Raw genomic sequence first — 16,046 nt, forward strand, 5'->3', positions numbered from 1 at the left:
ACTAAGTCGATCTGCCGGGCACGTTCTGCAGTCGTCGTCTAAACATATAAACTGTTGTCACATTTATGGAATTCATATGGGAACATAAGTAAATGCTGCCATGTTTCACTGTGATGGTTCATGGAGAAAGACCCAACTGTGCTGTGGAAATCGGATGGGCTGTAGAAGAGTGGTGCTCCATGTATGTGTATGTATATATATGCAGAGAGAGAGAGATTTGTGATACCATGGGGATTTGAATAAATGCCTACACCATCCGCACCCAGAACAGCACCAACATATGAAGGGAGAAAAAGATCTGGACTACAAAGTTTATGGCATCATTAAACTATTAAGTTCTTCAGATGGAGGCACTCCCACTGAGATAGAAATGCTTCGAAGGATGAAGGTGATGATAGGGAACAGATATTAGACACAGATGTGCAGCGATTCATTCTTTTTTCCCCCCGCTACCACACACACACACACACACACACACAAAGACACATCCACCAGCTCTACTCACTGTAGGAGTCAAACATTCAGGCTTTTCCTTTGATTCATCATCCACCTGTATTTTTAACATGAAAAATTGACTGAAATGGTACATTGTGGATCACTAAAGGTTTTCGCTTAGACAGCAGTTGTCCTTGTTCTCTCCTGGATCGCCTGGAGCTTTCTTTAGGTGCCTTTCCAGCTTTGACAAAAGTCCTGCTGGGATAACCACATTTACTCAGGGCCTTCTTGATATGCTTTTCTGCTCCCCTGGCCACCATATCTGTGGGAATGATATCCACGCTGTGTTGTAACGTTCTGATGACACCCAGTTTCTTCTCCAGAGTGTGATGAGAGTCAAAGCTTAAATACTGATCCATATGTGTAGGTTTATGGTACAAAGCAGTTTTTAAATGTCTCCCATTACTGATGGAAATCTCAGTCTAAGAAGGCTAACCTTTCACTTTTCATATCCTCACTGGCAAAGTTGTGTTGGTCCACCGAGTTAATGTGATCAGTGAACTGTGGCACATCCTGAGATTTGATTTTCACCTAGATGTCATCCACATACCTGAACCAACGTGGTCACTGAGGCTCCAGGTTCAGGTGTCGTTTGCAATCAGACCAATGCCCAAGAAAGGTACATCACTTGCACTTCGATTTGGGCAGATCACCGTGTGTGAATACAATCTTACATCAAGTCTTCCAACAACAACAACACAAAACAAAGGAGCTTATGGCACAAGGTTGTCTTCACCCAGTTTATTCAAATTACAAATAGCATCCAACACCACCTTTGTGCGTTCCAGCTGTGAAATACAGAATGTTTGAGACTAGAAAACAAAACATCCCCGCTGAAGAGAGAATTGGCAAAACTGTTCGATATTTCCTGTAAGGGCAGCCTTTTTCATTTTGAGCTATACAGTTATTAAGTTCTATGGTGAGGTCTCCAAGAGCTTGATTTGTTTTTATCCAAACGTCTCACCACCATATACAAATATACACATACAACTCTTTTCATCCACAGTCAATATACATAACCCTAGCTTCACCCTCCCTACAGAAAACATCTTGTATTTTGAGTGTCTGGGATCATAACAGGGACAGGTGTGTAGATCTGTGTGAGCCTCAACATTTAGATCCCCAACAAGCATACAAACATCTTAAATCTTTTATCCACAAATAGCATTTCCTATTTTCTAACATTCACAGATTCCCGTATGTAAGTTGGCAGAAATAGGGGTATACGGGATAGATTTGCTCTCTGGTTTGACATGTAACACTTCCCTTTTTAGTGACGCACAGTCAGTTGCTCTTCTAGGGTAAGTTGCTCCTAATTCTGGTCTCGTGTAAGATGGGGGCCACAATAAATAGAGTATAGGTGAGAAAGCGCAAGAGGGGAGACAGATCGGTAGGAAAGAAAGCGAGACAGACAAGTAAGCGGAGTGAGTCCTGCCTCTTCCCCTTCTGGGTAACAGGGAGTGACCTGGTGCCAGGGCCAGCCAATCACGGGAGGATCCAGACCAGTTTAGACCAATCGGATCGCTTCAGTGAGAAGCCTCTGCCTGTTGCTGCAGTTTGATGGCAGTACAGTCTCGTCACAACAGCATGGTGACGGGTTTCTCCAGGAACTTGCGGAATTCTGCGAGCCACTGTGCACCGACCGCGCCGTCCACCACCCGGTGGTCACAGCTCAGCGTCACCGACATCATGTTGGCTACGTCAAACCTGCAAGGACCCGCTGCATTAGACGGCAGTTTAAAATGATACCATGCCATTCTGTTACATTACTACATAAATGCACAGACCCTTTTTCGTTGTCAGCAGGCATGAGGCGTTTCTCTGAGCCACCGACAGCGAGGATGCAAGCCTGAGGAGGGTTGATTATCGCCGAGAAGTTCTTGATGCCAAACATGCCTAAGTTAGAGATCGTGAATGTACCTCCCTGGTTGGGAAAATAAAGAAGACAATTTAGGTTTGCGAAGAAAGGGGAAAAAAAAAAAAAAATTATCACTCAGTCAGAATATTAAAAAGCCTTACCTGGAACTCGTGAGGCTGCAGTTTGCCGTCCCTTGCTTTGCCAGCGAGAGCCATCACATCTGAGCTGATGGAGGTCAGTCCTTTGATGTGGGCGTTAAACACTATGGGCGTGATGAGGCCACTGGCTGTGCTCACGGCCACACTCACATCCACCACGTGATTCCTGGAAAACATAAATAAAGTCATTACAGATGCCGGCGCAGTTCTCTCTTCAAGGCGACCCTTTCGTAACTGAAAGACTTATTCCGAGCGCTCTCTGCTGGCAAAACTGAAACTGCCAACCCGAGAAACATCACATCATTAAGATAACTGTCATTTAAGCACGAGCATACAACACAACTGGAAGCACTGGTGAACTTTATATTTACAGACAGGCACTCTTATTAGAATAAGAGTATAACAATATGTTTTATACTACCATAAATAACTATAAATAGAGAGGTAAATAATGCTAATAGCAGTATTAACAATGATACAAGTAGGCAGTGGAGCACACCGATATAATGGGAAGTCTAATAAAGGCATTGTAACTATTGCACTTTGCACTTGAGGGAGATATTGCATTATTATTCTAAGTCAACAAGCTGCTTTCAGGCACTCTGTTATTCACAAAAGGTGGCCACAGCGAGTAGCTCCGCGTGTTTTGATTTGGCACATTTTTATACCAGATGCCATTACTGACACAAACCCAAAGAGATCTGCGTCTCCTACCGGGATGTTTTGCTTGTTGGGCGAATGTGTAAACGAGTGCACTGTAGGGCCACTATTATTCTAAATCAATACTGCACACTTCATCTTAACAACTAAAATAAAAAAAGTCTCACGCAGTGTAAGAAACTGTGCAAGTGACTTCATGTACACTTAAACAGCACAGAAAATGGAAATAATTTCAGCTACAAGCAACGTTAGAAATCATGTAATTTCATGTTGCTACTCTCCCCTCTGCTGCAAATAAACTGACACCTCACCAGTGCTAACGAGACTTTGTCTTTGATTATTAAAATCATGCTGCCCAACTTTGAAATGTTTCAATCAAGCGCAATAATTAAAACAAAATAAAGTTAATTTATCTTGAAATTAAAAATCTAAATTTTAAACTTCCCTATCAAGTTAACTTCATTTCTCTGCATCTATCTTGTGGTTGTACACGTCCCGGCTGCTGTGAGAGAACCACCAGTCTGCACTAGTTGCTTTCGGCTGTGATGGTTTCTGCCTTCAGTAACAAGGTTTTATCATTTAAATGACTTACTGGCGTAATGTTCCCCAACGGCATGTAAACACACTCTGTGATGCATGCACTCATTTAAAGATAAGATCCAAAGAGACAATGGCTGGGAATACAAAGCAAGATGGATATTTCCACAGTCAGGAGAACGTGTTTTCGGTTTGCTGCTTATAGAAACTAAACTCCATGTGGCTCTTAATGAGTTTTTACTCACTGACGAATGACTGTGTCCAACCAGGACGAGTTGCATTCAGGAACCTTCAGGCAGGCCAGAGCACTAGCTTTGATGATGAAATCATTCACACTAAGTTTGATATTCTGGGCTTTCACCTCCTGCAGAGAGAAGAGGGTGAAATCGTTTATGAGATGCTGGAAATGAGGTTTTAGTGCAGTGATAAAAACAAAACTACAGTTACACCTCTATTAGAAAGCACAAACTCACAGCGTTGAGTTCTTTTCTAAGCTCAAGCACTTGGTCCATGTTGACATCTACAGACAAATAATAGTGGGGGATGGTTTGTTTGGACTGCATCAACCTCTGAGCAATGACCTGCAGGAGAGACAAATATATGCACTTTAGCTTTGATCCATTATTCATCACCAAGAGGAATGAGGTGTGCTGGCTGGGTCTGTTTTGATAAATGGAGTGCCCGCCTGTGGGGCAAAATGTGTTAGCACAGGTCAGAGATAACAGAGCTACGCTGAGATCTCCTCGGGACATTTGCCTCCAAGCTCTCAATACACCAGCACAGCACCCCGCACAGAAGGAGCCGCTAATGCACCGACTGCTAGCAGCGGAAGTCATCACAGAATGTAATGGCCCATCAAGAGGCAGGTGTGTGGTGGTGCTCACCTTGCGGATGTTGCTGATAGGGATGTCTGTGAAGGTGCCAGTTGGTGCAGCAGGGGCTGGTGCAAATGCAGGAGCAGCTGGAGCAGCCTGCAGACGTAGAGATTTAATTTGCATTACAGACAACAGAAACAGAGGTACAGGAAATTAATTAATAATTGTGATTTGCCAAAACAGATAAATCACTGTCCTGCAACAGCTAAATGTATCATTTAAAAGAAAAATGGGCATGACTGACAGGGACTTATTGATCAGACTGTCAGTATTACATCGGTATTAAGAAAAGGACCATTAAACAATAAGAACGGGTACACATGATTTAACTGGGCTGATGGGCACTAATGTGACTCAACAGTATGGGTTTCCCTTACAGGTGCGGCTTTTGGTGGAACAAAGTTCTCAATATCCTTCCTGGTGATGCGTCCATCAGGGCCAGACCCTGAACAAAAGAGTATTTAAAATTAAAAAATTAAAATGTAAAAGCTTCAGCAAACGCTCTTCGTCCATCACATAGGTCCAGCTACGTACCGCTGACTTGAGCCAGGTTAATTCCTTTCTCGGCAGCGAGTTTCTTGGCAAGCGGGCTGATGAACACACGACCCTTCCTGGGTGCTGCAGGGGCAGCAGCTGCTGGTGGTGGAGCAGGACCAGGTGATGCAGCAGCTGGAGCTGCGACCTACAACATAAACAAAGTGTTCTTAAGGCATCTTAAAACTGTACAAAAGCCAAATGACTTCTTATTTGAAAGTGCAAGTTTTCTGTGAGTCTCACCGGTGCTGGAGGTGGAGGTGGTGTGGAAACCTCAACCACCCCAGTTTCGACGTAATCCTTGAAAGCGGCAATGTCGCTTTCCTTCTCTACAATGATGCAGAGCGGCGCACCCAGAGGAACATCACGGGTTCCCTCCGCCACCAGGATTTTTGCCAAATACCCCTCCTCTTGCACCTCAAAGCCTGTATGCAAACACACAGGACCAGGATGTATTAAAAGTAAGATCATATAAATATTTTTTCCTCTGTAGTGCTGAAAGTGGACACGCTTTAGGATCGATGTGTTCAAATCCGTTTGGATTTACCAATGGTCGCCTTGTCAGTTTCGATCTCAGCTAAGAGATCTCCTTCGCTCAGCTTCTCTCCGACCTTCTTCTCCCAGCGCTGCACTGTTCCCATCGTCATGGTTGGAGAAAGAGCAGGAAGTGCGATCTGTAACACAAATTCCCACAAATGTGAACAATAGACCTGAAAAAGACTGACCACCTCTTCAGCATCTAGTCAAGTTACAACAAACACTGTTAAAGGTCTAGAGAAAATTTCTTCACGATCACCCCTGAAGACACTGAATGATGTTACAGGGACATTCACAGGTGAAGTAAGGGCAGGGACAATTTTGTGGCACAGCCTCCAGCAAATTAAAGCCTTTAACCTCTCTCTGATTAAATGATGACGTGGTGTGACATTATTTTTGTTAGTTTTTTTAAATAAGGAGAAAGAAAATAGTCCTTCAAATAGAGAAAGTTAAAAATATAACAGATAGGGCAGTCTAAAAATGGCAAGTTAGCCTTCTTAGACTGAGATTTCCATCAGTAATGGTGGACATCGAAAAGCTGATGTGTACCACAAACCTACGCATACAGATCAGTATTTAAGGTTTGACCGTCATCATCCACTGGAGCATAAATTGGGTGTCATCAGGGAACTACAACACAGAGCGAACACAGACACAGCAGCCAGGGAAGCAGAAGAACAGCACATCAAGAAGACCCTGAGTAAATGTGGTTATCCCAGCTGGACATTTGTCAAAGCTGGGAGTATTGCAGCAGTTGAGACGCATTTTTTTTTTCTAAACACCGGGTCTGTGGCTTTTAAACCCCAAAACATGCTGCACCAAAAATTGGTCCACCCCAAGGATCGGGTCCCCCGACACAAACAGAGTAAGATAGTGTACGTTGTTAAGTGCCAGGAGGATTGCCAGGATTTACACATATGAGAAACCAAACAACCTCTGGCGAAGCGGATGGCACAACACAGAAGAGCTACCTCGTCAGGCCAGGACTCTGCAGTCTATTTACACCTACAGGCCAGTGGACACTCTTTCAACGATGAGGATGTACACATCCTGGACAGGGAGGAACGCTGGTTTGAGTGCGGAGTCAAGGAGGCCATTTACGTGAAAAGAGAAAGACCATCTCTGAATCGAGGAGGGTACATCTTTCACCATCTTACAATACTGTGATTGCAGCCATTCCCCAACTCTCTGTGAATGGTACTCATGGCCATTGATCAGTGGGCTTTGATCAGTGGTTGTTGATCAAGGGTCATGAGAATTTGCATAATTAAGATTAAGGAACCGACCTCCCAGCCCATTGTTCCTTCAGTGGGCTGGTTTCAGTCATTATGCAAATGTACTGTTTATAAGATTGGGGAAACCTGCAGTCAGCTGAGCCTGAGGAAGTCACTTGGATGAGTGACGAAACGTTTCTCCCACTAAACGCTACGTCCAGATGAACAGAATCAACTTTTGGCGATATAACAGATACATGGAAACCACACACCCACGGAAACTGTTTAATGCCACACACTGTAGTAAAGTAGTAAAATCTGACGCATGATCAGAAGAGTCCATAGTGGTACCCGCTTCACTGCCCTGATACACAGTGATCCTGGACAACCCTGATCAAACCAAGACTACGCGCACAAAACAGCATCGTAAACAGATGCTGTCTACATCACAAATCCACGACTTTCTGACCGAACTAGTTTATGGGAGAGCTCGCTTACCTTCAAGTGTGCGGGATAGGAGCTTCCAGGGGCTGCAGGTGGAGCTGCCGCTGCAGCAGCGGGTGGCGGAGGCGGAGCAGAGGCAGTAGGTGAAGGAGTGGCACCGGCTGCTTTGATCGAATCTAGTGTTACATCCTTAAAGGCTGAGATCAAGTCAGGGCTGCAGAGGAAAATATATCCACAAATAATGAGTAAAAACTGACACAACTGCATCGAGCCATACGGCACCCTGTCAGCTTTTAACCTCCCATATTTGATTGTGGCACCTGCCAATTATTGATATAGCACATTTCATTACATTTCATAACAAATGTAGACGTAAACCAAGCAGCATTAAAGTTTATTTTAAGGGTTTTCTGAAGATTCAAGTCTTTTTATCATGTTTGTTAAAGCTCTAGGATTAATGATGCACTTAAAGGACTGAAAAAAAATAAATAAAAGCAGCATTTTGCCACTATCAAAACAGAGTGCTCCCCATTTAATGTTTTTCAACTATTAATTCGTCCCATTACTATAAAAGAACAACCACCAGTGAACTAACAGGCCTCAGCTCTGAATCTGGACTGTCCAAACACACTAACTTGTCAACTGTGATGCAAATCACGGCTCCAACGTTGACATCTCTGGTTCCTTCAGGAACCAGGATCTTTGCCAGATAGCATTCCTCCAGCATCTCAAATCCCACAGTGGCCTTGTCCGTCTCTACCTACAGAGAGAGGCAACATTAGAAATGTACACCACGATCATGTTTTGCGGCAGCGTGGGCACACGCGGCTCCTAACCTCAGCTATGAGGTCACCCTCGCTGATTTTCTCCCCCTCCTTCTTCTCCCAGCGAGCGATCGTTCCTGTCTGCATGGTGGGCGACAGTGCAGGAAGCTCCACCTGAAGAACAAGCAAATGAATAAAATCAAAGTTTAACCTAAAACTTAAAATAAAAAAAAATATCTGTATCATCCTTTTAGAGTATCCAAAAGGCCAGTCAAAAAAGTGCCATAAGTCAGGTGTTGTAACTGCTGTTGCTACATCATCATAATCACCTCATTCATTGCTCAATAAAATGACCTACATCCACTTCACCACATCTGATTTTTATTGAGTTTTTTTTATATAACAGCAAAGATAAATGACATGCTATTGGTGGAGTAACACAAAGGTGGAAGGACTACTGAGAAGCCTTCCACTTTAGAGTCAAAAATGGAGGGTTTCATTCAGGCTCACAGCCTCAAATCTGCACCTATGCTCAATTAACCTAACGAGCACACCTCTGGACTGTAAGGGGAAAGTGAAGCTGCCAGTTTCATGATTTAGGGGACAGCATGTAATTTCCACATGCAGCACTCCCGACTGACAAAGAGGTATAAACCAGCAGGTCACTTAAATTGGAGGACGAGCATGTCAGACTTCCCACGTTATAATTGTTTCATGTTTTCAGGAGTTCCTGAAGTTGTGCCACAACCAATTAACCATCAGCTCCCTCCAAGTCCTCTGTCTAATGCAGTAGAGGAGAACACAAATCACCTGCTCTAACTGACTTCAATACACTTGGGGAAAGTGACAAAGTATGAATCTAGTCTTTTAAAACTTTACAATGAATGCGCTGTGTTAAAATGTCTCAGACAGAAGCAAATATCAATAGTACTGAAACAAACACTGATATTGGTATCAGATTGTGATACAACCTGTACTTTACTTCTAATGTCTAAGATCTAAGTTCTGTGTTAGATAAATTATTTTTGGAGAAAGTAAAATATACCTCAAACATTTGCTCTGAAAAGTGTCTGAACCTTTTCGCGGTACCTGTCACATCCTTGTTTTTTGTAAGCTATAGCACATTTAAATAACAGTGCTTTAGAGAAAGGTACATTTATGTTCCAAGTCTAAAAAACTGTTTCAAAATAGATGACAAGCTGAAAGCTGTACTTTGTTGTGGAAACAAAATACAGCCATTATGGAAGGTAAAGCTCAGTTAGTTAGTGGTCATTAAAAGTTGTTCACAATTTGCAAATTTATTATGAATCACCTCATAAACAATAACATACTGCTGTTCCCTACTTAAGCTGTCTTTATAAATTACAAGTATCGGGATTGGCAATCCGAAACCCTGTATTTACTTGGTAACGGGATCGATACCAAATTTTGCAGTATCGCTCAGCACCATCAGGCATGTGTTAAGTTTTTATAACCCAAGTATTTCCTATGGCCTCCGTGTTTGGGGCACACAAGTCAGGTTTGACGGATTGGTGTCATTCAGGAGAACCGCAGCACAAACAGTCACAACAGTGTCTCCAGTGAACAGTGGAGAAACTAATCGTTCAACAGTTCCTGCTAACCTCATACAGGGAAGAGCCGGATTTCCAGCTAATAAAGCGTTTTTAACAGATCTCTGTAACAGGCGGGGAGGTCAAGCTAGCTAACGCGGTGAACATGGGTGCTATAGCAACCTGACACCGGCTCCGGTAGCGTTACCTTCTGGTGTGGCGGCAGGCTGTAGAAGCGCTTGCACTGACATCCACCTGCTAGCTGGGGAGACCGCAGAAGAGTCGCTCTGTAGCTGAAGCCGGAGTCCAGAGAGGCGGCTCGGGACCCCGCTCCATAATGAAGCCGTCTCAGACAGCTGGTTCCGGGAGCAGAGCGGGAGTTGAGCGCAGCAGGCCCGGCCGGGAGGGCACGGGGACACCGGAGCCCGGAGGACGGCCTGAGCCGCAGGATCAGACGAAGCATTTCGCAGCGGTTGGGATACTATACAGAGCTGGTGAATAATATGTATGACTTACACCAGCATGAGAACTACACCTACACCGAGGGTCTCTTCTCCCTGACAGCCAACCCCTATTTAACTCCTCACTTTCTAATGACCTCCTCCAGCCCCAAACACAACCATTTACGGCTTTCTTGCTTGTGCTGTCGTAGCTTTGTCGTTGGTGTCGTAAATCGCAGCGGCTCAAAATTCAGTCGCTGAATACCTCCAAAACAAAAACAAAACAACAAAAAAACACCACCACTGTCAATATAAGTGCAATGCTAAAGAAACAAAGCAACGCAAAGAAAAAATTATAATAAGAACTGTTCAAACTGTTTTTAGCGATAAATGTAATTGTGCTGTAATCACATCAATGACCACATGATGGCAGTAGATTCTTTTACTGGGAAGTTTGCCTGGGTTCAGCCAGCCTGTGAATCTTGATTTGGATGTATCACAGTGAGAAGTTTACATAAACCCATCATGGCATCTTTAATGACTTAAAAAAGAACTGGGTGCACAAGTTTGAATTTATTTTGGATTTTGTCCAATTCACAAAGGTTCCAAAGGTCCGATGCCCGCGTGACTACAAAAACACAGCTGGCTGGAGCAAAGTAAGTCGAAGTAAATGTGATGAGTTTGTGAATTTAAGTAAAATAAGTAAATAAATAAAACCATGTACACATTATAACTTAGTCAAATCAGCCTTGAAGGATAAAAACTGTCTAAGAGTGTCATGAAGCATTCGGAGGATGACACAAAGTTGGCCTGCTTTTCAGTGTTTTAAATTTTCGGCACTGAGGTCTGCTTATTGTAAATATCTTTTACTTGTTTTTACACTTTGTAATGTTAAAGTGACACTGATGACACAAGCACTGTCTGACTACAGATACCAAATCTGATTTGGTATTTGTAAGAGTGCCATCTGTTGGTCAGAAAGTGGCATTGCAGGTAACAGTCAATATGCTGGACAATGTAAAACAATAAAATACAACATAAAAACAACAAATTATTTGAATGTTTGTCTATATAAAATATCTTCAGCTGCTTTTTAAAAGAATCAGTGGGGTCGGTACAGTGTAAAAACAGTGAAAGAGAATTCCACAACTGTGGTGCCACTGCCTGAAAGGAACGATCAAGTTTTTCACAAGTTTTCCATCAAGTGCTAGGGGAATCAGCGGTCGTTGACCTGATGACCTTAGAGCTTGGGAAGATGAATGCAGTTTCAGCGGGTCCGATATCTATACTGTGGAGCTTGACCATGTAGGGCCCTAAAGGTTAGAAGTAAAATTTGAAAATGAAACCTAAAACTTACAGGCAACCAGTGAAGGGAGGCCAAAACTGGGGTGATATGAGATCTTTTGTTGGTGCGTGTTAAGAGTCTTGCTGCAGTATTTTGTACAGTCTGAAAACGATTTAAAACTGATTTGTAAAAACAAGTAAAAAGATATGGTTGGGAGCAATAATTAAAGTTTTTTTTATCAGAGTCTAGCTGGAGGAACTTGTCGTTTAACCATTGCTTGATTTCTCTCAGGCAATTACTTAAACTAGAGAATTTATAAAACTCAGAGACTTTAAAAGAACAGTATAACTGAATGTCATCAGCATATAGATGATAGGAGATATTATTGTAGCGCCTAATAATTTAGGACAAGGGGGAATATATAAAGCAAAAAGAGAATTGGACCCAAAAAAATGTGAAAATGAACCTTTGTTATGTAATCTTTTATTTTTTCCACAGCCCTCCAACACTCTTCAGTCTTCCCCTCCGATCTAGCAGCAGATGGTAAAAGGAAGTCCGATATCCAACAGATTTCATATTAGTCTGTCAGGGAATATCGCATTAAAAGCAGAACTAAAGTCATTAAAGAGCAGCCTGGCATAACACCCCTGTTATTCCAGGCGGGAGATGGTGGTGTGGAGCGTTGTAACAATGGCATCTTCAGTTAATGTGTTAGCTCTGTATGCAAAGTGGAGTAGGTATAACAAAAATAATACAGTGTGAGTGCAGGATTACACATGTGACAATTTAGGTCAATCAGTGTGTTTTTATTAGTTTGAACTCCTTTTTAGAAATTGGGGGACTGTCAGAGGTCATTTAGCAAGAGTCAGTGAATCCATGACTCTTTCACAGTTGTAAAGAAAAAAGAGAACAACATGAAATGTATGTTTTTTCTGAGGGTGGTGGGGTAGAGGACTTCACGTGTAGGTGACTGTTGAAAGCCCACTTTTTATATATGTTGTTGTAACTGTTTCAAAGTTATTAGCATGAATCTGCAATGAGTTTTCTTCAAATAAAAGAGGACTTCGGTTGAACGAAATACAACCTCCATGTGTTTCATTGAGTGTCTAGCACGATCTACAATATTTGAAAGTATTGTTAAAAAATTCCATGAGTTTTTCTGAAATCTTGCTGTCATGTCTACACACATCAACCGAAGGAAGAGTTAAGCCTGTTTCAAGCTCCAGCCTCTCATCCCAGGCTGATGTGCGCCTTGCTTGATGAGACAAATCAGACATTCCTAAGCATCACATTAGATTCCTCTTTCACTGGGATGCCACAGTCTCATAAAACGCACAACCCTTTGTGTACGGCGATCACAAAATCTGGTGTGCAGTGAGCTCATAGATGAAAGTAAGGTAACTCACAAATATGAACTATGTGAGCAGAAACGTGTCTGCTGAAATAATAGGAGGCTTAAAGTACACATTCTCTCTTTAACAAGGGAGCTAGAGGTTGGCGAATGGAGGGAGGCCAATCTTCAGACCTTCAATACTGCAAAATATCAGTAAACAAAACTGAATCCATTTCACCGACATTACAATTTCATTTCAACTGCCAGGACAACTAAACTTGAAATCAGTTACTGTTGTCTTGGGGGTTTCTGTTTCTTTTCCCTCCCCCACAGATGAAGCAGAGAAGAGGAAAAACCAGTTCAGAAGTCACCCCCCTGCCCCTGGTACACCACCAACCTCTATTGATTGAAAGGTATATTTTTATTTTTAAGAAATAAAAAAGTTAAGTTTACTCAGAATATACAGTTTAGTTCAGTTGCTAATGGAGTGATGCTTAGTTAACAAGCTGAGTTAAATAAATGTGTGGTGAATGATTGTTTAAACTAAGTATCATCAGTTAATGTAACTCTGTTATTAGTATATTCAGATGATGATGCATTACCACCACCAACTGGTAGAATATGGAGATAAAGCTCATCAGCTATTATTGGACATAAAAACTCACAAAGTGTTAATTATAAACAGAAAAAATCACAGCTTAACCTTGAATGGTTTTAAGCTTTGTCCTTCATTACTTCCCATCTCTGCTGATATCACATATCCACAAAATAATTAAAGTATCTGATTGGTGCTGTTATAATAACCTTTCCCTGAACATTAAAAAAAAAAAGAGAGAAATCATTGATTTCAGGCGACAGCGAGGGGCGCTCAGGCCACTGGAATCAGGGGTTGACGTAGAGAGGGTGCTTGCTTTATATTTCTGGGAGGTCCTTAAATGGACAACGAACGGTGCTCCTATTTTTAAAAAGGCACAACAGAGACTTTATTTCCTCAGAATACTAAAGAAGGCCCACCTGTCTGCAAATCTATTAGAGTCTTTCTACCTCTGCTCAATATAAAGCCTCCTGACGTACTGTATAACAGTCTGGTTTGGGAACTGCTCAGCAGCAGACAGAGAAACTCTCCACAAGGTGATAAAAACTGTTCAGGGCATCATCAGCCAGCCCCTGCCGCCTCTGGAGGACATCCACTGGTCTGTTCACTCTGCTCCTCCCTGGGAAACGGTACAGGTTACTGAATTCACCCACTGCCAGATTAAAGAACAGCTTCTACCCAGCAGCTATCACTGAACTGAACCCTCCTCCCACTTGTGACATTACAGTAAGTTTCTACTCACTATAGACTCAGTACCCCACACACTTTTTTGCAATAAGATATATTACATTTTCATAAGTGGCTTCACACTGCTTACTGTCGTTTTTTTTAGATTTCTTTGTATTTGTTCTGTGTATCTTGATAATTGATCATTTTATTTTACTCCATTTTAAATGTACATCCAAACCTCCAGGAAATCTCAGTGTTTATCCCACAGAGGATAAACGTTCTGTCGTGTCAGTTTTCATGAAGCACCAGGAGTACAAACACTTCCTTTGCCACACTTGACATACTGTATGTATCGTAACCAAGCCTCAAGTTGGACCCAGAAAGCAGACCCAGACAACAAAGAATATTAAAGCCTTTATTTTCAACACACAAGAAAGGACTAAAGAGGACCGAGGTAACAATTAGCAGTGACAAAATACAGTGGTTTGGTAAACATGGCGTGGTGACGTAGCTGTGAGCAACCAGAGAAACGGGACAGTGAAGGTAACTGGAGCATGGCTGGTATGTAATGGTCACACTTGGGAGAGAGGAGAATGGAGTTAGAACGGGAGCCAAGGGTGAGTTTAAGAGAAGGTGAGTATGACAGTTTTTCCTAGCTTACTTGCAGGAGGAGTGATAGAGGTGGCGTGAGTCCAGGAGGATTCGTGAGTGTGAGATGGCTGACCTGAGTTCAGTTGGGTCCGAGGTGATGAGTGGGCAGGAGGGCATGCAGGTGAGGCGCCAAGGAATTCCCAGAGAGCAGGTATGAAAACAGAATCCCAGAGGTGAGTCTCAATCATGCGCCATGAAGTATCCGGGAGCAACTAGAGCACAAGATAACAGCGTAAGCAGAGCACTTAAGAGAACAAACATGAAACATGGGAACCAGTTACCAACATAGAGGAACCTGGTGGAAATTATGCCTTATGGTTGGTAGAATATGGCTGATATGAAGATGCACCTGGTCGTTTTTTGTGCTGTATCGGCTGTTTCTATAGCACAGACTGACTGAAGTGGTAGAAGTGAGATTTAGAGTCTATTCTTGGCAGTGCACCTGGGTTAAGAAGTCAAGAACTGCCAAGTTGGATGGGGCAGTCCTATTATAAGCGAAATAATCATCATTTCATATCTAACACGTCACAAACCTGTCAAATAACTATAAAGACAATGGATGATAGAGTCCAGCAGGAGTGTCCAGAAAGTGATGTGTCGACTATAAAGAAGGACGCAAAACGGTGTAAAATTACATACTGATCAAAGTAAGTCTCATCTACTAGCTAACTGTGTTTTATGAAAAAGATTTGGACTCAGTCAGGGAAATAAAAGATGGGAATTTAATAAATTTAAATGCAAAGTATACAAAGCTACAAAACAAAAGGAGGAGGAGTTGGTGACTCCTCACAAATAAATAAGAGCCCTGATATGCCCGAGAGTTTTTGGCTTTGTTGACTTTTGACCTACATGTGTTTAAGGCTTTTCACCCCGGGGTTGTTTTGCTTTTCTTTGTGTTAAGATGTTGTTTTTCTGTTTATATGAATCTGTTCAATTAACTCTGTTTCAAGAATTCTGCTCTTTTCAAGAATTAGCAAATCTTTCAATCCATCCAATTCTGTGTGATAGTAGTCAACACAATGAGGGTAACTCTGCACAAAGCACATTAAATGGACACTGATTTTAAGTTTTTAACCTCTAAGCTCTGGTTTTATGCTTTTTATTTTAGTCCTCGTTTCACAGTGTTTAGGGTTGAGTCCAGACTTGCAATTATAATTTATAATTAAACTATTAAATGAACTGAAAATGCATTTGAGACCATCATTCTCTGCTTTACTTCACTAATTAAAATCACCTTCGGCTCCGACAAACAGGAAGACAACTTGCAACGCCTTGACATTTATTCACCGAAAAAATGAAGAAAATAATCAGAACTTGACCAATCATGAAAGAGATTAACCTAATATGTTCTGTCTCAGTTGGAATGAGTGAACCCATTGCAATCCCAGTTCATCTCAGGTGAAACCAATAATAAAGACATTGATATTCATGGAAATGTATTGCATGT

General features: G+C 42.1%; 1 protein-coding gene across 1 annotated transcript; it reads right to left on the bottom strand.

The window, feature by feature from the left end:
* Positions 1-1,208: 1,208 nt before the first annotated feature.
* dlat (dihydrolipoamide S-acetyltransferase (E2 component of pyruvate dehydrogenase complex)) lies at positions 1,209-10,256 on the bottom strand. Its single transcript, XM_040033056.1, has 14 exons — positions 9,835-10,256; positions 8,149-8,250; positions 7,948-8,072; positions 7,367-7,526; positions 5,665-5,791; positions 5,361-5,542; positions 5,118-5,265; positions 4,961-5,028; positions 4,593-4,679; positions 4,182-4,289; positions 3,954-4,072; positions 2,515-2,677; positions 2,283-2,419; positions 1,209-2,202 (listed from the first exon to the last, which is right to left on the bottom strand). The coding sequence occupies exons 1-14, from the start codon at positions 10,087-10,089 to the stop codon at positions 2,073-2,075; spliced, it is 1,911 nt and encodes a 636-aa protein (XP_039888990.1). The 5' UTR covers positions 10,090-10,256; the 3' UTR covers positions 1,209-2,072.
* Positions 10,257-16,046: the final 5,790 nt, after the last annotated feature.

Source organism: Simochromis diagramma, unplaced genomic scaffold (assembly GCF_900408965.1).
Source record: "Simochromis diagramma unplaced genomic scaffold, fSimDia1.1 OVJJ01000216.1, whole genome shotgun sequence".
Classification (NCBI taxonomy): Eukaryota; Metazoa; Chordata; class Actinopteri; order Cichliformes; family Cichlidae; genus Simochromis; species Simochromis diagramma.

Excerpts from the sequence above, each read along its gene's own strand:
- dlat (XM_040033056.1), bottom strand. The coding sequence starts at position 10,089 with ATGCTTCGTCTGATCCTGCGGCTCAGGCCGTCCTCCGGGCTCCGGTGT. Across the intron at positions 8,251-9,834 it reads GCCTGCCGCCACACCAGAAG|GTGGAGCTTCCTGCACTGTC; the intron begins GTAACGCTACCG and ends CTTGTTCTTCAG. Across the intron at positions 5,543-5,664 it reads AACTGACAAGGCGACCATTG|GCTTTGAGGTGCAAGAGGAG; the intron begins GTAAATCCAAAC and ends GTTTGCATACAG.